The sequence below is a fragment of the Equus asinus genome, chromosome 1 (assembly GCF_041296235.1).
Source record: "Equus asinus isolate D_3611 breed Donkey chromosome 1, EquAss-T2T_v2, whole genome shotgun sequence".
Taxonomy (NCBI): Eukaryota; Metazoa; Chordata; class Mammalia; order Perissodactyla; family Equidae; genus Equus; species Equus asinus.
In genome coordinates this window covers 208,194,019-208,219,723 of record NC_091790.1, presented here as the reverse complement: position 1 = coordinate 208,219,723, position 25,705 = coordinate 208,194,019, and the positions used below count along the sequence as shown (strand labels likewise).

General features: G+C 49.9%; 1 protein-coding gene across 5 annotated transcripts in view; it reads left to right on the top strand.

Moving 5' to 3' along the window:
• The window catches only part of PTPRN2 (protein tyrosine phosphatase receptor type N2), a 945,556-nt gene that overhangs the window by 413,006 nt on the left and 506,845 nt on the right, over positions 1-25,705 (top strand). For all 5 annotated transcript variants that reach the window (XM_044747547.2, XM_070516905.1, XM_070516912.1 and 2 more), the window contains one exon: positions 6,800-6,886. In XM_044747547.2, the coding sequence (XP_044603482.2) occupies positions 6,800-6,886 (87 nt within the window). The remainder of the gene's footprint in view (positions 1-6,799; positions 6,887-25,705) is intronic.

Here is a 25,705-nt window from a genome sequence, read left to right as displayed (position 1 = left end):
GCCATTTGCCTTCCCTGCCTGGAGCCATGACAGCTTGCAGTGATGAGACAGGAAGGGGCTGATTGTGCTTGTCGTGTAGTTTGTGTGACCAGGAGGCAAGCGGGTTCATAAACATACTCTGGGCTGATGAACTTTATCATTATCTGCAAAGCTGTTTTAAATAATCTTGTTTTGGAGGAAAATGTTAAACTTCTCTATTGTGAGAGTGAAGGAGATTGTCTGACGGCTAACAGTGGGACTGGAATTCGTGATGGAGCCTCTGGACTCCTCATCTCATCATATTACCCCTTTGGTTTAAAACAAGCTAGAAAATGGAATTCATGGAATCTGATAGCAAACCTTGGCTGGGAAGTTGGTTTACATTCAGCATGGAGCAATAGGCTTTGAGATACAAAGAAGGATGAGCCATGGTTCACACCCTCTCTGAGTCTGCAGGTTGTGGAAGGAGACAGGGTGAAAACACATGAGATCATTACAGACCTTTTACTGTAAGTGATGAGCTGGCTGGCTTTGAGTCAAAGTGCAGAGGGAGTTTTAGGAGAAGGGGGAGCCTCCCAGGCCTCCATGGTTAGAATTGGTGGGGCTTTGGTTGGTGGCCAGGATTTGAGGATGAAGAACAGGCATTGTGGGTACAGAACCCCAGACAGGTGGTACGAGGAGTGCAAATAGAAATAGTCCTATGTGGGGCTGAGGGAGGGGAACCTGGGCTGGCTGAGGCATCACTGGGAGGAGAGGGAAGTCAGACAGGGCAGGCAGGGTGGCCCAGTCATGTCAATCCAAGAATGGATGTCGTCGCCACGTGCCTCACTGGTTTTAGGGCCAGTGCTCTTTTTGGTGAGTGTGACAGTATATGTGTCTGTGTGTGCCTGTTCCACTGTCTCATGCACATGCCCACGTCCTTGCAGATGGAGGTGTGTGTACACACCTGGGAAGTCTCTTGTGTCTGCAGGTGTATGTGTGCACACCTGGGGAGTCATTGGTGTGTATTCAGGTGGGAGTATGCACAGCTGGGGAGTCTTTGGTGTGTGTGCAGGTACGAGTGTGCACAACTGGGGACTCTTTGGTGTGTGTGCAGGTGGGAGTGTGCACAGCTGGGGAGTCTTTGGCGTGTGTGCAGGCGGGAGTGTGCACACCTGGGGAGTTGGTGTGTGTACAGGTGGGAGTGTGCACACCTGGGGAGTCGGTGGTGTGTGTGCAGGTGGGAGTGTGCACATCTGGGGAGTCGTTGGTATCTTATCAGATGCCTCTTCTCCTACACCACATGGAATGACTGCCCTTGTTCATCCTTCCTGCAGGGCCAGGACTCCAGCTTTAGGTTCTGTTCTTAGAGCAAGGGTTGAGAGGGAGGCCACTAGGGAGGCCATTGTTTATGGCCCACAGCACCCAGGATGTCCCGGTGTGGGTCTAATACTGACAGAGTCCTCAGCAGCTGACAGGCACACTCACCGACAAAGCATGGTCCGAGTGACCACAGAAAGATAGTTCTGACTACCCAGCCTGACCTACTGACCATAACGTGGGAGACACATGTCATGAAGGAGAAGGACAGCAAGCTGAGGGGGCCGTGGGAAGTGCTCTTCATCAGGCACAGCATCAACTTAATTTTTTCCCACATTCTCATCTCTGTAGTAATTGTCTCCTAACAGCCATTTTCCTAAGATTTAACTTTCATTCAGCTGAGGGGCCCATGCCTACTGTTGCCTCATTGAAATCAGCCAGGCACCTCACACCTGGCCGTAAATGTGTATTCCTATCATCAGTTTAAACTCTCTAAGATCTAAGGGGGTGAGGCTGAAATATAACTTGGTTCTGAAATCAGGTTCTTTTGAGCACTCCTCTGTTCCATTTCCACACGTCACTGATGCACAGGGAGCCAAGGATGTGAAGGGATCTTGTTTTGCTGGAGCGTAAATCCTTTCTCCTCTGTCCTAATGATTGGTGGGAGCCTGGGGACCCCTTACAAGGTGGGGAGTTCCATGGGTCACGCAGAGGTGTTTGGGAGATAGATATGGGAAGTGTGGGCAGTGAGCAGGCGCCCATGTGCACACGTCGCTGGTCCCTACCTCTGTCTCCCTGATTTCCTACCTGCAGTCACCACTGGAGCACCCCCTCCCCCAAGGAGCACCTTCCTGGAGTCTCTGCCCGGGGCTGTTGGGCACGTTCTCGCAGCCAGGACCCCCTTTGCGCGGAGAGGACTTCTCTGGACAGGCCCTTCTAGCTCTTTCTTTCAGGAGTGCTCCCCTGGCCCCGCCCCCAGGTAGACCCTGCTGTCTTCTCTCTTCATGAGACAAAAGCAGCCCAGCAGCTCCAGGCTCCCCCTCAGGAGATCTGGCATCCATCAGGTTAAATTTGCATGTTCTGTCACAATTTCTGGAGTTCTAATGTTGTCACTGCGCTGGCTCTGTAAGATGATTCTTGTTCACCTATGTCCTCTGTATCTTTTTGCAAGTGGTAAACGCATGCCTGGTCCTAGCATTTCCTCTGGGCCTGTTGCCTTTGTGGTCAGACATTCGCCCCCTCTTTATCCCTGCAGCCTGGGCAACAGTAGCTCTTCAGTCTCCAGCTGTGGCATCCCCTCCTGGCTCACTTCAGCAGTCCCATTCATGACCCATTCATCTCTGTTTCATGTTGTTGTGAGGAACAGCACCCCAAATTGAATACTTCAGGCCGTGTTATCTGTCACTTGATTGTTAAAGCAGCATTTCTTGGGTGCCTACCCTGGGAGGCTGATGCTACCCTTCTGGTGGGAATGCAAACTGGTGCAGCCACTATGGAAAACAGTGTGGGGACTCCTCAAAAAATTAAGAATAGATCTACCATGTGATCCAGCTATTCCACTGCTGGGTATTTATCCAAAGAACATGAAAACATGAATGCATAAAGATACATGCACCTGTATGTTCATTGTGGCATTATTCACAATAGCCGAGACCTGGAAGCACCCTAGGTATCCATCAAGAGATGAATGGATAAAGAAGATGTGGTATATATACACAATGGAATATGACTCAGCCATAAGAAATGATGAAATCTGGCCATTTGTGGCGTCACGGATGGACCTTGAGAGTATTATGCTAAAGTGAAATAAGTCAGAGGGAGAAAGTCAAATACCATATGATCTCACTCATAAGTAGAAGATAAAAACAATGACAAACAAACACATAGCAACAGAGATTGGATTGGTGGCTACCCGAAGGGAAGTGGGAAGGGAGGAGAGCAAAAGGGGCGATTAGGCACATGTGTGCGGTAATGGATGGTAATTTAATCTTTGGATGGTGAACATGATGTAATCTACACAGAAAATGAAATATATAATGATGTACACTTGAAATTTATATAATGTTATAAACCAAAGTTACTGCAATAAAAAAAAACTTGGACAAAAAGTGTGAACATTTAATAACCCCTGTTTATGAGGGTAAAAGTGAAGAGGAAGAATAACCCTTGTCTGTAATTTAGAATCAACCGGAGGAATAACCTCGTCTATGAGGGTAAAGTTAAGAGGAAGAATAGCATCCATCTATGAGGGTAACAGTGACAGTGGAATAGCCATGTCTATGAAGGTAAAGTGAACAGAAGGAATAAACCCAGTGTCTGAGGATAAAGTGAACAGGAGGAAGAACCCCATCTGTGAGAGTAAAAGTGAACAAGAGGAATGACCCACGTCTATGAGGATAAAGTGAACAGCAGGAATAACTTTGTCTGTGAGGATAAAAGTGAGGAGAATGAACAAGCACCTTCTACAGGGTAAATGTGAGCAGATGTACAGATTTCACTGCCTGGAGATCTTTCCCACTGGCCTCCTGGCCCTTTCTCCCTTTGTTGTCACCATGTCCAGAATAGGCTTTCTAGGCTGATGTTCTTTCTCTGACAGAAGCTCTAGAGTTTGGCCTCGAATGAATATGTCTTCCTGACATCTCTGCCCACCTGTTCTCCTGATGCTGGACTGTGGAAACTTGTTTTTGAATCTGCACCTTGATGTCATCTCTGCTAAGTTATTTCCAGTATGATGCACTGGAATAGTGGTCACCACAAGACTGCTCCCTCAAGACCGTCCCCAGTGCCAGGGTGCAGATGCCTAAGGGGCTGCCTGTGTTGCCATGGCCTCTCCCAGCAGACTGTATTTAGATACACACATGCTTGGGACACTCATTGGCTAATGAAGAGAAAGCTCTGACCTGCAGTTCCACATGGATGGACAGTGAGTGATGAGGATGACTCAGAGGTTCTAAGTGGACTCCTTCCCCGGTAGGAATCTCACCTCCTGGTGGGGCTAAGGCATCATCTCTGACAAGTATACAGGGGATTTCATAAATGGGGGGACAAAGGCACAAGGGCACAGTTGCACACCACATGTGCATACCTACTGAAAAACGTATTCTTATTTAAGACATCTTAAGGAAACAAATCTGGAGAGCTGTGTTTCAGGAGCTTTGGGGAATGAGTCCATCCTTGGTAGGAGCATCCCCAGCCCATGCATTACTTGCATGCTCAGGAAGCAGGACAGTGCACGAGAGGGCAGCCCCTTGATCACAGACGCAGGTCAGACCTGCCTTTCACTGTCCTTTCCTTTCTCAGCTTGTGGAAGAACAGCGCCTTGGAGGCGGGCAGAGGATTTGAAATAACCTAGGTGAGGTTGGAGAGCAGGCTTGGCACAGTCAGCGACAGTGGCAGCCACCTGCAGATGCCTGGTATTATTTGGTGATAAGCATTTCCCCATTCCTGTGCAGGGCTAGGGGGGCTCCCTTCTCCTGAGAGAAGGCGTGGGGTGGAGTGCCAATAAGCGGCTGGGCGCCGGGCTCCCAGCCCAGTCCTGCCATCTGCTTGCTGTGGGACTTTGGTTAATTATCAGCCTTTCTGAGCCAGTTTCCTCCACTGAATAGTAGCATCTACCTGGGGGTGCACCACCAGCAGCTCCACAGGAGATCCCAGAGCAGTCGCTTCATGCCTCTCGGGAGTCAGTGACTCTGGACCCCAGTCCCGCCTGCTGTACTCCTGCTTCTGTCTCCACTTGAGGTCTCTAAGGATCTGGAACCCTTACTGGACACCACCCTCATGATCTCCTCCCATGCTGGCTCTGTTTTTGGTGTGTCCTGCTTCAACCAGTGGTCCATCTCACCATCCTCCCTCCCCCAGAAGCCTGCCTTCCTCACTCTCACCAACACGGGGCCTGTCCCCTCCGTCCTGCATGTCTCCGGGCCATTCTGCTGCCCTGGGCCCTGCCTCACGTGGCACTGCCTGCTCTCCTCCCCAGCTTGGATGCTCAGCAGGGGCTCCTTATCCGAGTGTCCACAGTGAGATTCCTGACTCTGTCCTTCCTGACGCTTCCTCGACTCTCGTTTCCTTGGCTCACCAGCTAGTCCCGTCAACAAGCCCTAAATTGCCTCTCTGAGGCTGGCAGGTCTCACCCCACACTCACCCGGCCACCATGTCCTCTGAGCTGCTGCGAGCCTGTTTAATTCCTCCTCACCTCCTGAGACCTGGCTGGCTCTTAGAATCAGCAATCGCAGGAAACCATCGTCGCTCCAGGTCTTCTGCTTCACTGCTCCCTGGTTTCATCTCCATGTCCCCTGCCCTCACTCACAAGGTGCACTGGCCTGAGTTCTTGAAGCTTTCTGTCCCAGGTGGGGCCTTGGTGCCTGCTCTGCTCATCATCTGCCCTGTGTGCATGTCTGTGTCCTGACCTCTTCTTCCTATGAGGGCACCAGTCATGCTGGATCAGGGCCCACCCTGATGACCTCATCTTAGCTTGATCATCTGCAATGCCCCTATTTTCACATAAGGTCACACTCTGATGTTCCACATTTAGCATTTGAACGTGTGAATTTTTGGTGACACAATTCAACAATATGCTCTGTTTTTACTCATTGATGACCTTGCTGCCTGTGTCCCCACTAGAATGTAAACCCTGTGAAGGCAATGGCTCAGCCTTTGTTTATTGCTGCATTTCCTAAAGCAGTGCCAGGCGCCCAATAGGCACTCTTACACATTTGCTGAAGAAATGAACAAATGAATGAATGAATGGTCAGCTAGGATGAAAACCTTTGCTGTACAACAGTTTTTATATAACAATATAATTGAATACTTTTTGCAGTGGTACTAACAGGATTTCACAGGCAATGGGTGATTTACAAGCCTGAGTGCTGGCATTCAGGATTTGTAATTGGAACTTTGAGTTACGTGCCATTGCTGCTGGTGCCTCTTCATGGAACTGGCCTTGCTGGGGGTGTCTGAGGCCTTCTAGAACATGAGCGCCCCTTTTAATGAGTCACTGCTAGGGGGCTGTCCATCCTGTCTCACTGTTTACCCTTAAAAGTGTGATATTTATAGATCCTTTCATTGGCATGTAACACTTTTTAGAAATGAATCCATTAAAAAAATATGCATTTCCTTTGTACGTTTGACTCCCTATCCTGAAATCTGATTTTCAGCATCTGCTTATCCCTCCATCTCCCATCTCTTCTCTCTCCTTTCTGTCCTTCCCTCGTCTCCCTCTTCATTATATTTTTTATTGAGGCTGAGATGAGCAGTTGCAGCACCATGGGCCCATTACACTTCCTAACAATTCCATTTGCAGTGTATTGTTTGTCTCATTGCTGGAAATTCAGGTGATTCATCACGCCTCGAGAAGCACCTGATCCCAGGTGCCCTGAGAGCCCGGTCACTATGTGACAGGAATACAGTGAGCGGCTGCTCTCAGGAACCACGGGGCTGCGGGGGAGCTCCTGCCGCCTTTCAGCTTCCTGAGGACTGGTGAGTTCCATTTTGTAATGCTGCCCCCTTTGCTCTTCCCCCACAGCCCCCTGAGCCTGGAGAAGGGGAAGGAGTTGCTGGCGGGCGTCGCACGTCTCCTCGAGGTGCCGATGAGCGTCTTCGTGGACATCGAGTGAGTGCGGCTGCGGGTCCTGGGATACCCTCAGCTCACATTGGTTCTGTCCCATAAATTGGTTTGTGAGGGAGAGAACTATGTCTTGTGGTTCCTGTTAATTATGTCAGAGAGACTTTAGGAAAGAAATGAAAGGAAAATTCCAGTGGGTTTTGGCAAGTTATTCAAACACAGCTGAGAGCTGTGTGTAATTATGGAATTACATTTCCTGAAGAGTGGGACTCACTGAGGCTGTGGCCCTCAGCCCTGCCGCACCTGGAATCCCCAGGAGGCTCTAGAACCTTCTGGTTCCCAGGCCTCACCCTGCTGCAGATGAGCCAGAGTCTTGGGGGTGACGCATGCCGGTGAAGGCTCAGTCAGCATTTACTGAGTGCCTACAGTGCACAGCTGCTGCCAAACCCACTGCATGGGGGAAAGGGCTGGGGTCGCTGGGTGCCACCAGCCCCTCTTGCTGCAGTGGACTGAGTTCTAGAAAGATTTGGTGACATTGGGGCTGGAGTGGTGCTCACATGACAGGCACACGCTGAGGGGCAGCCATGTTCCTATTCCCTGAAAAGTGTTTACAGAACGCTGAGCGTGAGGATCATGTAAGGGAGATGAATGGAAATACACTGATGTGGGGAGTGAGTGGGGTCACCAAGTGTGGCCGTGGACTGACCAGGCATGCCACATTTCGCCGAGCCTGAGCATGGAGATCAGTAGTTCTGAGGAGGCATGAGGACAGGTTAGCACATGTGGCGTGAGCTCCTAAGGACCCAAAATATAGACTTAGCTGAGCCATCTGTTGATGCGAATGTGGACACAGGGTATGTCCATTGTGGCCTACAGACACTCATGCGTCACTTGTCCTCCACACAGCAGGTGTGTCTTGAGCACCTGCTGTGCCCTGGCATCATGCTGGGAGCTAGGCGAACGGCGTGAGCAACGTTGCCCTGCCCAAATGTTGTACCACTCAGTGGGAAAGGCAGATGGGTGTACAGGTGGCTACAGTGGAGGGTGCTTGGAGACATGTTTGGGGAACAGCTTCACCTAGCCTGGGACCTTCTAGAAGAGGAGAGCTGAAGTACAGGTGGCGATGTCCCACAGGGAGGCGAGGTGTGCTCCAGAAGTGCATCTGCGGTGTCCAGCACAGAGCACAGGGTGGACTCAGTAAACATTTGAATGAAGAAGTCCACGGACGGGCAAAGAGCTGGAATGACCGAGGGAGCTGCTGAGAGTTCACCTCACCTGGGTGCACAGACGGCTGTGCAGGTGAGAAGTGCCGAGCAGCAGAGAAGGCAGGGCCATCTAAGGAGCCCGCACTCCAGACACACAGCAGCAGGCCCGAGGAGAGCGACTCAGTCAGATTTGCTGAGAAGGAGCAGCCCGCCTGCCGTGTGGCCAAGACAGGACGAGAGGGAGGAGGGTTAGCAGCATTACAGGTGAGGGAGGATGAAGGGACCTGGTATCAGGTGGCTGCAGTGGGCATGTGGTGTCAGAAGCCTGCCTGTGAGGCAGAGTGGCATAGACATGGAGGGGAGGGCGAGTCAGGGCGGGATCACAACATACAGTGACCAGCCCCTCAGGATCCATCACTACAACCAGAGCAGATGTGAGTGGGGCTGCAGCCAGTGGTCCTGGAGCCCCAAGCTGTCAGGCATTTCCCTCTTATATCTGGACCAAGGGGGCCGGGGATGGCTGGGCACTGGGCAATCTGGTGGTGGAAGGTGGGCAGGGGCAGCACCTGTCCCCAGGTGGGGAAATACTTCCATACGGTGACCCCAGTGTGTCTGACTGTCCTCCGAGCGAGAGGAAACCTGCTCAGACCAAGGTGTGTGGCGTTCAGGAAGCCAGGGACTTAGGAGAGATGGGAGAGGCTTTGGGGAATATCCTGACAGGTTCCACTTGGACAGGACTCTAAGGGGCACGGTCCAGGTGGCCAGGGATGGATGCAGATGCTACAGTCCTGATGCAGTGGATGCAGGGCCCTGTCTGTGATGGGGACGGAGAAGAAAGGACGGTGTGGAGGGGCGTGGGGCAGGGTCCCCTTACAGATGTTCCCTGAGAACCACACACACAAGTGTGTTGGCACCATCGGGGTCTGCCATCGTCCTTCTACCTCCCCTGGCATGTCCATGCCCTAGACTGTGTCCTGGAGGGCAGGTGAAGGAGGGTTGCACAGAGGGTGATACTCTGAGGTAGTTTTGTCTGTGCTCTGTCACCGTGAATGCAAACCCCAAACCATGAGGCAGTGTCTGAGCACAGTGCACTGAGGGAGGCCCCGTGACTTCATTGGCAGCATGGGGGGGCCCTCCTGCGCATGCTGGGTCGTAGAATGGGGATGTCAGTGCTGTGTAAGTACTGAGAGGGGATAGAGAGGGAAGACAAGTCCACCCAAGCAGATTGCAATCTGGCTGAAGAGACACACACACAAGAAAGCGTAGAGAATGTCACAGGAATACAGAATTGTTCAGCTTCGGGGGGCCGGGGCACTTCCACCATACCTCCAGTCCAGGGTGCCTTGGTGGGAGGGGGCGATCTTACAGGCACCCGAAGAGCTGGGGCCTCTCTGCTCCTCACCGCGGGGCCATTGGTCCTGAAGATAGTTTGTCTGTCTGTCTGTGAGTCTTGCTACTCTGTGGAGCTTTCCAAGTTCTTTTTCCTACTGCCATTATTTTGTTTTAAAGTTTATCAGCTTTTGTTTTGAGTAGGAAGTAGCCAGAAGTTGGGGCAGAGGGGCTAAGGCCAAGGCCTGGTTGTAATAATCTGCAGTTCCCTTATCGGACTCCTTGGGGCCCACACAGCCCAAACTGTCCCCTCCAGCTAATGAAGCCCTTGTGTCAACTCCACACTGGTGAACGTGACCATCTATAGAGATAGTTGTTCATTCTCTGAGGGCCTGCTACGTGCTGTGTGCCAGGATCGAGCAGAGAGCAAGTGGGTAAGGTCCCTGCTCGGGTGTAGCTGACCTTTCAGCAAAAATAGACTCATAGACAGAGCTATGAAAGGTTAGGCAGCCTTAGTTCTCCTGGAAACAAAGGGATGAAGGGATGATGGCAGTGAGGGAGGAAGCTGCATGAGGTCTAGGGAGGACCTGCCTAGCTGGGGGTGCTGAAGTAGCTGCCCAGTGGCCACGCTGCTTATGAACAGGAGGGACAGCATGGTCCACATGAGGCACATGGGACGACACTGTCCGCACAAGACAGACAGGATGGCCTGGTCCACCTGAGACAGATGGGGACGGTCCAGCCCACGTGAGGCAGGTGGGGATGGTGTGATCCATATAAGACAGACAGGATGGCCTGGTCCACGTGAGACAGGTGGGGATGGCCCAGTCCATGTGAGACAGGCAGGCACAGTGCAGTCCACGTGAGGCAGGTGGGCGTGGAAAGGCTCTTGTGAGACAGGTGGTGACAGCATGGTCCACGTGAGGCAGGTAGGCCTGAAGATCCTTGCGAGTAGTGTGCTGTTTCTTCTGAGTGCTGGGAAGCCACCAAAGAATTTTTATCAGGAGAGCATGTTTCCAGCTGCATGAAGAATAAATTACATTACAGGGGACATGAGTGGAGGCCCAAGTGATTTGGGAGCTGCTGAGGTTTCTAGGTGAGGGGTGGTACCCCATGCTGGGCGGGGTTTAGCCTTGGAGAAGAACCTGTGTGACTGGGGGTTACCCACTTTTAAATACTTTATTTGTGTGTCTAGTTAAGCTGCACATAAGCCCCATGAGAGTGACTTTTACTTTCACCTGTCACCTCAAGAGTCTGTTAGAATTGTCCTTTGTCAAATTGCACTCCTTTCGAAGTGAGATTCAACACCTGGTCTGTGCATCCGTACTGCCCGTCTGTATACCATCCCCTGAAAGGGTCTTGGCTGTAGGACTCAGGAACTCAGCCATGAACAGAGGCCCTGTGGTGGGCCACATGGCAGCCGAATGGGCACGTTGTTCCCACTGACTGTGGCTGGTGTCAACTGGCCCTTTGCCCATGTCATAGCCTCTGCATGGACAGGCACAGAGAGAATCGAGCCTGACCCGGTGGTGCTGACTCTTCTTTTCAAAGGGGAGGGAGGTTTCCTGAGCATCCTGATGGGCCTGTTTCAGCCTTCTGTGGATGCCTTCCCTGCATTCCACACATCGTGAGTCATCTTCCATCTTCACTACGGATGCTAAGCTCAGGGGCCAGAGTAGTCCCTACACACATTCACACCAGGCACCCAGCATGGTGACTCTACAGCGTGGGCACGTGTTAAATGTATGAGAGATGGCACAGCACAGGCCTGTCCCCTCAAACTGCCCCACCAGCAACAGCTGAGGATCCGTGGCTCACCACTCCCTCCGTAAGTAGGAGACATTGAGTATGGCCGGTGCTTCCACAGGCCCTGGGAATCCACCAGTTGGTGCCAGGGCGAGTGCTGCAGAGGAGGGAGGCAGTGGGTGAGTGAATGCCTTCTTCATTAAACCTGAAGATGTTGCAGGAGAAATCTGACAGTGTTAAATAAGAGTCGGTCCCACGGGACAAGCTTCCAGGAGCAGCAGGGTAGCTGGAGCATCGGGGAATGTCATCTCAACTCTGCCTGTCACGAAGGACATTGGACCAGAAAACAGTAATCACCCGAAGCAGCTTTAGAGTAAAACTTCCTCAGGCCCTTCGGGACTGTGTCTATTAACTTTTCATTATTTTTCTTTGGCAAAACCCCGCGTGATGACTCTGCAGCATAGAAGGCAGAGGTCCCAGGCCAGGGAGGCCTCGTGTTTCCTGGGGCCCCCCTCACCACTCCCGTTGCCACCGCTTCTTGTTGTAAACTGAGGTGTGTGTGCATCAAGAGCCAGGGCCTGCCTCACAGCCTGGGCACAATGCTGCGGAGATGGTGGGGTTCAGGACGTGGGGCTGGAGGGGAAATTCTCAAGATAAGATGGGAGCTGCAGTGCGGTGGGCTGGGAGCACCACGGAGCAGCCTGGGAGCCTTCTGGTTCCACAATGGTGCCCTTCCCTCTCCATCTCTGCCCCTCATTCCTCTCCTCTCCCACCATCCCCAGAACTGTCCCCAGGGTTGGGGGGTACGACCCAGGTTCTACAGCTCAGGAGGGAGCTGCACTGCAGCAGGGCTGGAAGCTGAAGTGACCGCCTGTGTCCTTGCTCACCTCAATAGCACAGAGCCCACGCAGACAGGCCCACTGCACACCACAAGACTGAGATTCTTTCACACAGAGATGGGACTGCTGCTCGCATCTTCAGGGCTTCTGTGGGTGGTAATGTTTTACACTCTTTGGCTGTTATCGAGGAAGGTGTGAGGTTTCTCTCTTTCTGGAGAGAACACGACCTGGGTTTCCAAGACTGAGAAGCACGTTTTGCCCTAGACCCAAACTTGGTACCCTGAGATGCTACTATCTTCTCCCACCATGTCCCACAGGGTTCTATGTTGCGTACCTGCTACCTCACTTTCTCCCCCATCCCATCATCTTTCCCATTCCTCATCCATCTTTAAGAGTCTCAGCAGTGGCAGGACTGTCAGCCGCCAGGATGCTGGGAGCAGGGCATCAGGACCAGAGCATCTTCAGGTGGGAGGGGGCTTCAGGACTAGAGGGGTTTCAGGTGGGAGGGGGCTTCAGGACTGGAGGGGTTTCAAGTGGGAGGGGGCTTCAGGTGGGAGGGGGTGGCCGGACTAGAGGGCCTGCAGGTACACGCTAATTTAAGTGTGAAGCTGGCTGGGCTCCCTCTCTCCCTGGTCCTTCACCTCCGGTTAGCTCCTCATTCCTTGTTCCCATGCAAGCAAATGGCGTCCATGTCTGGAGAGTGATTCCGGCACAGAGGGGTATCCAAGGAGCGCTTTCCAGCCTCCCCGAAGGGCAGTCCTGCGCTGGCCAGCTGAGCTGGGTACCAAACCAGAGATCTGTAAACATCACTTCTCAGTCTCTTCCCTGCTCAGAAGCCTGGGGGCTTCTTACTTCCCACGGAGCAGACCCTGACACCACTGCCCTCTGTTTAAGCCTTTGGGAATCGGGTCCACAGGGCTCGCGGGAGCCAAACCCTCAAGAGTACCTTCCCCATGGCCTGGCCTGGCTAGGGGTGTCCTCAGTCTTCCCTGCTCCTAATCCTGTTCACGTTTCAAAGCTGAAGTATGGTCCTCTTGGTGCCAAAGCCACCTCTGAAGCCCTTAGTCCTGGCTGGTTAATGTCTGTAATTAGCGTGTGTGTGTGCACGTGTGTGGTGTTAGCTTCACCCCTCCCAAGCTGTACGTGTTGTCCTGTGGGTCACCCCAGGACCAGCACAGTGATGGCACACACTGAGGATGTGTGCCTGCTGGACAGACGGACATAAGCAATGGAGGCCCCGGGCAGGGCCGACTGCATGAGCAGCACATGGCTCTTCATTTAGAGCACGTTCTCAGGGCTGTTCATTGTTCCAGGAGAGGAGGAGAGGCCTCTGTGCGATCTGGCACCTTCAGAGATTGTCTGCATTTTTATGGAAGTACTAGTTATGCTTAATATGTTTTGTTAATGGTTATGTAGCTGTCAAGTAAATTCCATTATTTCTTATTACATCATTAGAAGCCATTAAAACAGCATTAGCATGCTGATGTAATTACGCCAGCAGAGGCACAACGACCAGCTATGATTTTATAATCTAATCGTGGCTGTCCACGGCGGCCCTGATTGATGCTCAGGCCTCTCTCCGCCTTCTGAGTCAGCTGGGTGGTGCTGCGCGGACCTACAGTACAAAAGAAGACATTCCGAGCTCGCCGACTCCACAGCGAGGTGGGGACCAGTGTCAACCCTGCTTCTAATGAGCTTCAGCTGAGTCTCCGGATCAGCCCAGTGAAGGTTTGGATCAGCGGAGGGCATCCGGGAGGACAGCCTAATTCTGTGATCAGTCTCCATGTGTTCTCACGATATAAGAAGCAGTTTAGTTCCCCATCTGTGGGATTTACTGAATTGATGAAAATACAGTGTTCTTGTTTTTCAAGACTCTCACTGAAGATGCAGCAGTGGGAATTCACAATCCTGACACTTTTCATTATCGTCTCCTATGCAGAGGGTCGGGCAGATGCCCAAGCTCAGCTCCATCCTGTAAGAGTCCTGGCAACGCCGAGGCCACTCACCCCTCCTCCCTGTGCCCCACACCCTCGCCCACCCCCACCAACCTCCCTCCATGTGTGAGAGGATCCATGGGAGTTTGGAAACTTTGGGAAAGCATGCTTCAGTTTCCTGGGGCACAATTGTGATTGTTTGCCCCCTTATCTTGTCTCTGTGATTTATGGAGACATTTAATAGGAAGTAGAAGTAGGAAGAAGGGTCAGAATGGCCTTTATCTCTCAGGGTTGACCCCTCTCGCTTGCTTTGTGGCCCGAGTGATTACAAAACCCTGGATAATTTGGTGTGCATGCCAAGGCAGTGCAAATTCACAGTGGCAAAGCTTATGCTCAAGGTAAATAAACATTGCTCACAGCTAAGAGCCTCCAACGGTACAACCCAGAGGCCTAGGGGAGGGGCCGGTGTGAGCTGTTTGCACCCTACTTTTAGTATGTCTGCTGCCTGCAGGCTTTGGTGCTCACAGGTGGATGCTGTCACCTTGCTCTACCACAGCTCAGGATTAGCTCAGTGATGCTACCTTAGAGGGGCAGAGGAGGAGGGGCCTGATGGAGTCCTTTTTTCCTAGAGGAGGAATGCTGGCTTTGCCATGTGTACACACTGCAAGATTGCCAAGGTCCAGCCACCTCTCTAGTGACAGCTACAGTGATTTTCCTTGAAATACAGTGTTTCAAGGAAATGCCACAATTTGTCAAAACAGCCTCAGCTTTGTCTTTAGGGTGAAGATGAGACAGCAGGAAGGAACCACTGTGTATTCACAAATAATAATTCTGTTTGAGTGAAAGATGGCCATTTCTCATTTTAAGCAAATCTCCATGCTTTGAAGACATTAGTGTTTAAAGTATTGATTGAGCCCCCTTGACATCAGTATTGACATCACAACTTAGGAGAAGAGTCAGGTTAGTTCACCTTTCTAAACCTCAGTTTCCCCACCTGTTAAATGCGGATAGTCAGGGTGAGGCATGGGGTGTGACCTAGGACCTTGCTCTCAGGAGGCCCCCACTTGGGTCAATGCTCTGCTGTTGCTGTGTTGAAACTCTTAATATTAGTTTTTTAACAGGAGGCCCTGCGTTTTCCATTTTGCACTGAGTCCCACAATCACATAGCTGGTCCTGAGGCTGATAGGGTTGCTGTGAAGATCCTAGGAGAGAACCCATAGTAGAGGGCTTAGACCAGTGCCTGCTGTGTAAGTATTCAACCCAAGCCAGCTTGGACCATTGTTCTACCGTCGTTTGCATTGCTACGTAGAAAGACAACGCTAGCATCTGCTGTCCATAGGGTCGGATGGTCCAGTAGTTCGGCACTCCCTAAGAGACTCTGCTGCCTTACAATGATCCCTTGATCTAGTAGAGTTGAATCTTTTTCTCTCCTAGTAGGTGGTGAGGTCCTTGAAGGCAAGGACTGTGTCTGTATCACCCGATGATCTATTTTCAGTGCCTGGAACAGTGTTAGGCAGATAGGAGGTGCTCAGGATTTGCTCAGTCAGTGAATGAATGAATCAGTCAATTGGTAGGCTCTGGATATAGGCACCTCTGTTTGCATCTGTTTTTCTCTACTTCCCATTAGACCTTGGGCAAATTAAACCAAGAAACATGTAAACACATGAAAAGAGTAAGATTTGTATTGAAATAAAACCAAACATTGTGGTAAATATATATTTTATTTATTGCCTGTGTTGTCAATATGAGATACCTCTGCTCAGCTCCCTTATTTTCCTCACAAGAACAAACTGGAAATCCTTTTGCTCTTCTGCTTTTCTCTCTTGGGTCAGTGGTGTTGCAGACATGCTGATGTCAGCAAGGCTGTGGAGCAGGCAAGTCAGGCACTTTATTCGGGACCCATCTCTACAGGGAAGCCATAGGGACTGAATTCATCATCCTGCAGGAAGTCTTCACCTTTCACACGTGGAAACTTAACCCGTAATGAGGGCAGGAGAAGAATACAAAATCACCCTGACTGGGGAGCCTAGTAACTCTTTCCTGCCGTGGAAACTGGCCCCCGAGTGTTTGTTGCATCACATTGTGAATTACAAACTGGAATATGTATAAATGCCAGGCAGGTACCCTCAGGAATTTGGCAGCCTGGGTGTCCAGAGAAACAAAAATAAAACTAAGACAAAAACAGTGAGCTCAGCACCCAGGAGGTTCTCAGGGACCGGGACGTGGCAGGCTGGAAGCCCAGGGCCCATCCCATGAGAAGGGAGCTCACGGTCCAGCCTTTGCTGCCCGTCTTGCAGCACTGAATGGCCATCGGGCCCAGTTCTCTGAAGTTTCAAGAAAAAGCCTTAGTCCTAATTTTTAGGTGGTCACTTTTGTTTCTAAATGTTTGTTACTAATAATTCAGTTACTTACTTTTTGTTTAATTCATTCCTCTTTAAGCACTGTGCAGGTCCAGCTGCAACAGAAGATACATCTCAGGCAGTCCTGGTCCTCCAGGCACCAAGGGCGTTCTGCTTTTCCATTAGACAGACCCAGGCAGTTGCCTAGCACATCCCTCCCAGTGTAACACAGGGTTCCTGTGACCGGTCACACTACCTGTCAGTAGTAACAGGAAAATATGTTATGAGAATTAAAAACTAAGCAGATACTTTCAAAGTTCAAAGGCAAAGCATAAACATTGAATAATCTGTTTTTTTCCAAATGCCCATGAGAGGAAAAGAGTGCCAGGCAGGCATCCCCTGACAGAAAGGAGCCCTAGGCTGCACATAAGCACAACATATTGCAAATAAGAGACACTGCACTGGAAAGCAATTGCTCAGCCCTTTAGGCAGATAAAGCATCATCAGTAATTATGGCTTGGTTAACCTCATGTCATGTTAAATTATCTTGCAATAGCTTTGCAAGTCTTTGTTTCGTCACACATTCAAGTAGGAACTGATTCTCCCAGTCCTTCCTCCTGTGTAAGCCCTCAAGTTAGATATTTTGGAAAGTTATTGCCTAATGTTTGGGAGGCAGGAATATACAATTGTGCAGAAAATATGGTATTGGAAAGTTAGCTTTTGGGATATGCATGTGCATTACTTTGCTATCTACCTGGAATTCTAGAATTTTGTAATATGACATCGCTGGAATGAGGCATGCACAGAGAATTCTGTAGCAGTCAGACATGAGCTCGTTTTTCTGTTGGCAGCTTGGATTAGCCCAACCTGTGGGCTTCCCCAGAGTTGAGGACAGCTGTGGAGAAAGACTAGGAAGAGGCTAGTGATCCAGGGAAACAATTAAGGGGCGGTACCGGTTTTAGGGAAAGAAAATGTCAGCAACATGATTCTTGGCCCAGTGACAGAGTAAGGCAAGGACACTGGTGAATGCCGGTGTACAGACTGTCTGATGATTACAGTGTCCTACAAAAAAGTTCTCAATGGAGACTCAAGAAGTTACTCTTCAGTGGTGGCATTGATATTAAAAGTGGACTATTTGGGGCTCATTCTTAAAACTCTATGTTTTTCAATTTATTCATCTGTAAAATGAGAGCATTGCCAGAAGAATTGCTTTGGGTCTAAATGACGCGATTATGTTGTTCAGCTCTACACTAGAACACTCTCCTGGTTTGTGCTCCCTGAAGGCCAGCTACAGCGCTGGGTGCAGCGTGTGTGTCTCTAGTGCCTCAGCCTGAAGGCTAGTTGAAGGGGCTGGTTTAAGAAACCCCTCAAAAGCAGGTAGTCCATATAACGAAATCTTCCTCTTCTTACATGGCCTCAAATTTATGTTCAACCAGAAACAATAAGTCTCCTAAATCACTCTGATTTTGTTTGGTAACTTTGAGACCTTTATTTAGCACTTTGTTTTTCTTAAACTGACGCTGAGTAAGGTACAGAAGAGCAATTCACTACATGTATAGCCCACTACAGGAGAAAAGTTAATGCGGAAAGATTCTTAAGCAATAGATAGGATTTTGAGAAAATGTCTCAATATGTTTGCATTAATATAGGCTATATATATATATATAATATATATAATATGTATATATGTATATTATCCATCCATCCTTCCATCCATGTTATGAACTTCATCCCAAATCCAGGCAGCAGATAGACAAAGCACAGATCAGTCTGTCAAGCCAAGGGAGAGCATGCTAATAAAAAAGTTTTTTAATTACTCTATCAAAGGCTTTTTCTTCCTTTTATTTCTAAACAGCTCTCAAGAAAGTGCATCAATTGAAAAGATCAGCATTTGCTTTTACCTTAGTTATAAACCATCAACGTTACATAATTAACTTTAAAACTATCTGCTGTTGCCAAGTGTGCCTTCTCATTCTTCTTTATGTTCCCCCAAATTCAAGGGAAGCTGAACCTGAGGAGTTTGTTAAACTGACTACAAAGTTAGCTGCTGGTTAGCCAGTGTTTATAAGGAAAACTATGGTCATATATGTTATATTCACTGTAGACCCTAAAGGTTGACTTGATACAAATAATCGTATGTTATGGATAACCTATTATTATATAGAAAAAACAATACCCAAATGAGCCAAACTAAGTGGAACCCTCAATTGACTGGAATTTTACAGTGTTCTATGTTTTGGAAATGGTGTTAAACAATAAGAAAAATAAGCTTTCATCAGAGATTGGCTTGCCTTCCCCACTCTCAACTGAAATACAGGTCTGAGTACAGACTGAGTTCAATGTCTAATAATTCCTATGATTAGAGTATCATGCAATGAACGGTAATATTCAGAAGTTGACCTTGAGATCTATGACTATTAGGAATATTCATATATCAGTATATTGGTATTATAAAGGAAGAACATTATATGTATTTTTAAATTATTTTAATGACAAAAGTAGGGGAAAAAAGAGATTTCTAAATAGTCCTCATTTAAAGAAAAGATCATTTAGGCGGAACTCTTAGTCCCAACACTCTGGTTAATGGAGGGCTGGCTCATTTGTTTCATAAAACTTAAGTGATAGGAGCGGAAATTCTGGAAAACAAGCAACATATCAATGTTAAAATGCTGGAAGTTACTTCCGACCTTCGTCAGCATGTTCTGTGACCATGGAAAAGAAAATGAGTAATTATCAATATATAGTCAATGTCTATAGAAACACTGAATTTTAGAGAGCCCAGGACCAGTTGGACTTATACTTAAGACAGATAACTACAGCTGGAATTTGCGTGATGAGAGGCTGTCTTATCTGTGTGCACGTGTGATTTGCTTAAATCGGTTAAAGATAGTTTTAAATCAATGCATTCTGCAAGATCACAGGGATATATCTTTCCATAGTATTTCCAGCTTGATTGGGAATCGACTCCTAATGATAATGTGGAGTATTTTTTTCCTAATAGGGGGCCATGTAAAAGCATTTTTTGAGAGTCACACACCCAGTGAGATTTCCTAAGCCGAGATGTGATTGTGAAGACTCCCTTTCACTGGAGCAAGGAAGATGTGCATCTGGGTAGATGGGTTCCACCTTTTGGCATTCCTTCCACTGTAAATAGGAGTCACGTCTCACAATAGGTGCATTTGACGGTCAGAAAGTTGATGGTCCTGGGGCTGGCCCCGTGGCCGAGTGGTTAAGTTCGCGCGCTCCGCTGCAGGCGGCCCAGTGTTTCGTCAGTTCAAATCCTGGGCGCGGACATGGCACTGCTCGTCAGACCACGCTGAGGCAGCATCCCACATGCCACAACTAGAAGAACCCACAACGAAGAATACACAACTATGTACCCGGGGGCTTTGGGGAGAAAAAGGAAAAAATAAAATCTTTAAAAAAAAAAAAGAAAAAAAAAAAAGAAAGTTGATGGTCTTACAGGAACGATGACTCAAGTGACACGTGCTGTCACAGCAAAAGCACCTTGCTATAGGATGTGCCAGGCACTGATGACCCTCTCCAGGTCTGCCTGTAGTGACTGTTTATAGATTGATCATAAACTCCATGTCCTAAAGCCATGGGGTCAGGAAAGAATCGAGCTGATCTTCCCCCGTATCAACCAAGTCATTTCAGATGGAGGACAGCTGGTCTCCTGCATTGAAGCAGTGTGACATGGAGGAACGCCATGAACCTATGCAGGCAGCCCAGGATTTAGAGTGGATCTCGTGGAAAAGCTCGGAGGGAGAACAGGCTGCTCTGGACTGATGGGGGCAGAGAACAATAGCTTCAGTTTAGAGAAATATTCCACCGCCCAGTCATCCACACCCTCCCAAGACACATACCGTTATCGCTACTTTACAGGTCAAAGAATGTGATGTGCTAAAACCACACAGCAAGGAAGGACAATACACAGTTGGGTTACAAGCCCCTTTAACTCTGATGCCCATGTTCTCTCTACAATATTACGTTATAAAATGTGATGAAAATAGCGAGGTCATCGATGTATGTGAATGTGCTCAGCACCAATGCTACAAAACAAGGTTGATCCCCATTATTCCTGGATTCCATATTTGCAAGTTTATCTGTAATGCCAAAGTCAATAGTCACGGTCACTTGAGGACATGCGCAGAGCCGTGAAAGATTTCAGTTTCTGGATGTGCACGTTCCCTGCTGAAGTTGAGGCGATGCCTGCCTCCTTGTTTCAGATCATTCTGTAAACAAGGTTCTTTTCACAGTCTGTGTAGTGCTGCATTTCCACATCTTTGTGCTATTTTTGGTGATTCCACTGTTTGAAACAGCCCCGAATGTAGCACTGTCTAGTGTTCCTATGAGCAAGAAGGCTGGGCTGTACCTTTCAGAGAAAATACATGTGTTAGAAAAGCCTGGTTCAGACGTGAATTATAGCGCTGTAGGCGTGAGTTCCGTGTTAATGAACTGACAATATATTAAATAACATGCCTTTAACAGAAGACATAGCACGAGGGTGCGTGTTGACTAGTTGATGGAAGCCTGACCAGAGGCTCGCAGGAACTAGGCTGTGTTTCATCAGAGCACGGCATTCCCTAAACCAGTGCTCGTGGGGACGGGATGGAGCGTCACCCCGCAAACAATGGGATGGGACCACTGTATGTTTTGGGTGATTAATGGTTTAATCTGAATAAGGATCTGAAAGTCAACGAACAAAATTAGTCTCTTTTCCCAAGCGAAACCTGGCTATTCCCTGGTAACCTGATGTTCATCTTTCTTTGCGTCTGCTTCAGGAGTTTCCTAATCTAAACCCCAATTCTTTGTATCAGTAGGGTTGGTATATCCTGCTCTGCAGGACAGACTCCAGTCGCTTATCAATAACTGACTTTCTGAAAAAGAAAATAAAAGAGGGACTTGTCTTCTCCCTACAAGCTCTGCTAGATGCTATGTTTGCTTCTCAGAGACTCTGTTTTGTTTTTATTTCCTCCTTAAACAGAAATTCCTCTTTCTATGCCAGCATCATGCACATGGGGCTTACACAGTTTTCCCCAAATTTATGGAGGACTGGATTGGTGACCAAGATGGTGAGGACAGCCAAGGCCACAGGGTCTTAGGAGGAAGACGGTAGAAATGACTGGGACCTTACTCCCACCCCGGTAGCCTCATTCAGACCCTACACTGCCTTAGGCTTTTGGGCATGGGGAGCCCCTCTTATCAATTAGGGAAGGTTGGGACAGTTTGGGTGTGGGGAGCCCTTCTCATCCATTACCGAAGGGTGGGTGTCCTCCTGGTGTGTAAGTTCCCAGCTGCCAGCCCAGGGCCAGCCCTGTGTGCAGGCTTTCTGGGGACAGCAGTCTCAGGCCTGCAGCGTTAACCTTTGCTGTGTGGGGCCTGGAGGAAGACTTTCTTGCCCCAAGTTAAGGTAAGACTGAAGAGTTGACAAGTGAGATCAGAAGCACATCCTAGGGGTTCTCCCCTCACCTACTCCATCACCAGCTGTCCATGCAGGAACAAGAGTCCTGTCTGTGTACCCACATCCAACCCCTCCTGAGGGGCCTTGGCGCCAGGGCAGGACACGGGAAGGGTCTAGAGCATGCCCTCCCAGCAGGGCCGATATTGCCTCCAAGGGGAGTACACAGGCATGTGGGGGCAGAAATCCTGGATTTTATGACCGTCCGTCGCCCTGTGAGGAGCCACTGCACGGAAGCAGGGCATGGTGCATCTGTGGTACTGACATGTCGTGGTCAGAAACTATGAGGGACTGAACATCTTTAACTTTCCGTTAGGGGATCAGTGAAGGAAGATGGGGAGCACTATCTCGGGGTGAGACCTGTGGAGAGAGTGAGCCACAGTGGGGCCTCGTCACCTGGGCTCGTGCGTGCATGTGTTTATTCTGTGCATTCGGGCATCCAGATGTCCAGTGCCTGCAGGCAGGCTTCAGGAGGGCTCACGGTCCTGCCGGTTCTAGGCTCCCGAGAGAACACCTCTTTTCCTCTGTCTTTCCGTGGGAGGGAGCGGGGGTTCATGCAATGGTCTCTGTGCCCCAGAAGTCTTGATGTAGTTGGGTAGAAATGAGTTACACTCTTGAAATATGTCTATAAGAGCAGTGTGCTTGTGTCGAACCTTAGCACAGACAGTGAGTGAGGCCAAGGGTGGGCGCTGGGGCTGGGGTGGGATTCTGGGAGGAGGAAGGCTTTGAGGAGGGGAGGCCGTGGAAAGTCAGAGGTACTGGGTGGGATCATCATACCTTTGTGGCCCATGGCAGGGGGTGGGGGTACGCAGTAGGACTGGCCACCTGCAGGGAGACCTCCACTTCCTGTGTCCCTGCTGGAGCCCTGTGCCGGGAAGGGTGGAATCAGGTTCTCTGTCCCTACATCACCCCTGCATTTCCATCCCTCACCTGTCCTCCCACCTGTGTCGGACCCACCCTCCCTTCCAGTCCCTGTGGAGCTGGCTGAGGATCCTCCTCCACTTCCTTGCTCTCTGGTGTGACGTGGGGTCCAAGTGTGGGCTCTGAGCGCATTCCTATTCCACCTCTTTCCTCCACAACTGGCCTGGAGGTGCCAAGAGCTCCTGAGGCTGAGGGCTCTTGCTGAGCCAGTGAGAACTTTCAGGGCTACCATTTCCACCGAATCGAGGATTACCGTTTTCTGAGCACACCCAGGGCTTCTAGACTCAAGGAGGTGGTGGGTCTGGGTGTCCACCCACAAGGACCACAGATGCCGGCCCAGGGACTGGGAAGCTGCAGGGTCACATGACCTGCCTGTGACATCCTGTGTGTCATCAGTGGTGGCCCTGTCAGTTCTGTGAAGTGCCCTGGTTCCATCTGTGGGGTTGGTCTAGGCAGGAGTCATCTGACCGTGTCTACTGTCTCTCCCAGAACGTCGGCCCCACAGCCTCGTGCCTCCAGGGCTGTGCTGGGACTGGGCAAAGGCACGTGTGGTGTAGTGAACACAGCATTTCTGTAGTCTGCCACCCTACACCTCACAGGAGATTGCTGTGTATGTGTCTGCGTCCTCGCCTCCTGCTCATTCACCTAGTGAATGCGTTCTAGAACGGGGCACTGTCCATGGGGATGCTCTGTGGGGACCATGCTCGTGGTGCAATGCCACTGCTGCACCATCGGCAGAGCCTGCGGTAAACTTGCCTTAGCCAGTTCCTGCCTTCAGTGACTGGTATGACGGCAAGGTTCTAGGGCACGCCATTGGCTCAGAGTTCATTCTTTTTATTGCCCTTTAATACCTTGCATTTAAAAAGACTGGTCAAAACACTCTATACCCAAGGAATACCTATGTTGGAGTCCTACAGATGATGGGCACCAGCTGGCATAGTGTAACCCCTGGGTCTGTTCCAGCTGGGCTTCCCACCCCTGTCCCTGGCACAGCAGGAACTGTTCTGGGCTGTTCAGCATGTTTCCTGTCACTTTCATGCTTTCTCTCTCACCATAAAGTCACTTATCTCATTCTGTGAATTTTAATTGAGCATCTTGTGTGCTGGCCCTGAGCCATGGAGTGGCCCCAGTACCAGACGTCTGAGCCGGCCCCAGGCTTCCGCCTGCCTCCGGAGTCCCCTTCCACTAGTGGGTAAGGCAGACCACATCTGCTCCTGGGCCCACTTCCCATGGAATGTGGCAGCCCTAGAAGCCCAGGAGAGGAACTGCCGAAGTGCCTGCAGCTGGAGTCGCCATTCCTCAGGGATTTCAGAGCTCTCCCGCAGGCCCTCACCCCAGAGTACTGCATGAGCAGGCTGGGGCAGGTGTGCGGACAGGCCCATCCACTGACCCACCTTCTTGTGACTCTGTTGCCCCAAAGTGCTTCGTCCATTTGGAAGGGAGAATCACCTTCTGTGTGCTGCGTCCATCCACCTCGGTAGTGGGCATTTGCCAAGAGGGCAGGTAGGCGAGGCATTCCCTCAGCAATCGACCACGAAGTCCCTTTCTGCACAAATCTTGCCATTTCCTCATCCCTGTAGACAGAACAGAAGAGACAGGGTCACAGTTTGCAATAGGTAAAAATGCTTTATGGCTGAAGGCAATGCAATGGAAATTAAAAAATTAGTAGCAGAGGCACTGACATCCAAGAAAGGGAGTGATTCGTCTATAAATTTCAGGTGATATATTCAGCAGGTCGTTAAGGGAGATGGTGCATCTGGCATTGGGAGTCTTCTCCACGTCCTGGTTACCTTGACTGGGGAAGAATCCAGCAAATGAGGGGAGAAGCATTCAGCATGTTTGCCCTCATGCAGCCTGTAAAATCTCATGCTCGAAATTCCCAGAGACTATTCCTTAATACTGCATTAAGTGTATGCCTACATCTAACATACTGAATATTTTCCCAACACAATGAGGCAATCTTTCTTCTTCTTGTCAGCCTGTTTTTCCCTGGGCCTTCAGCCTGCACGTCCAGCCCTGTGTCCAACTTGAACATCTGGACCAAGATGCTGTCCGGAACGGAGAAACCTCCAACACCCAGAGTCCTTCAGGACAGCCATGAAATGATCTCTCTCCACCCACTGTTTGCAGACACCTCCATGCTCAGCAGCAACACTGTTTATTGCAATATAGAGACAGACTCAATGTTAGCTCCAAGGATCACAAAGCAAAGAAGGAAAGAAGAAAATGAGTTGCACCTTGACCCCACTGTAGAGCTGTAGGTTCTTGCAGACTCTGTGTGTGGTGCTTCCCCTGTGTGAGGTTGAGTCACCCCTCAGCGCGCTCTTGTAAATGTTTATCAAATGCATCCTCGTTTAGTTTGGGGATATGACACTTCCTGACGGTGGGTCCACGGCAGGCCGCAGTCCCTGGGTCTCGCTGTGCTCGCTGAGATGTTTATTTGCGGAGCATCTCTACTCCAAGGCTGTGGCTGAAAGCTCAGGCTTCTGAAAGGCTCAGCACAGGTGACAAACAGTGACCCCAGATGTAGACTTGTAGTTGAGACCTCTCCAAAGAGACTTTCACATCATCACACATCAAAGCAGGTGTTAGGGAAAGTGCGTGTCCACGTTCACATCCTGAGAAGTTATGCAGCGGGTCGGATTGCTACTCATCTCTCAATCCGCTCTGTAAAATTGGGTGATTCATCTCTCGCTGGATTCTGGTGAGCCCAAGAAGTAGCACGCGCCCAGTGCCTGGGCCAGTGCCAGGCAGCATGGGGGCTTCACACTTGCGGGTGTAGTAGGAGTCTTGGTGATGACAGAGCCAACACTCAGTGAGTGCTTGCCATCACTAGGCATGTTTTCCTGTCACTAGGTGCATTCCAGGTACGTGTCCCTTAATGAGTAGGCGGCCACAAGTAGCATCCTGAAAGGAAGGAAGTCCATGTGCTCGTCTGCCTCTCCTGCGAGTCCAACAAGATGGGGTGGCAGATGAACCACAGTCTTATGACACAGGTGTGCTGGGCCTGTGAACTCTGAAAAACCAGGAAAGTCCATGTGGTCTTTAGAGAAAACTTTTGGCACCTGAGGGAAGATTTCAGTTTAGGGAATC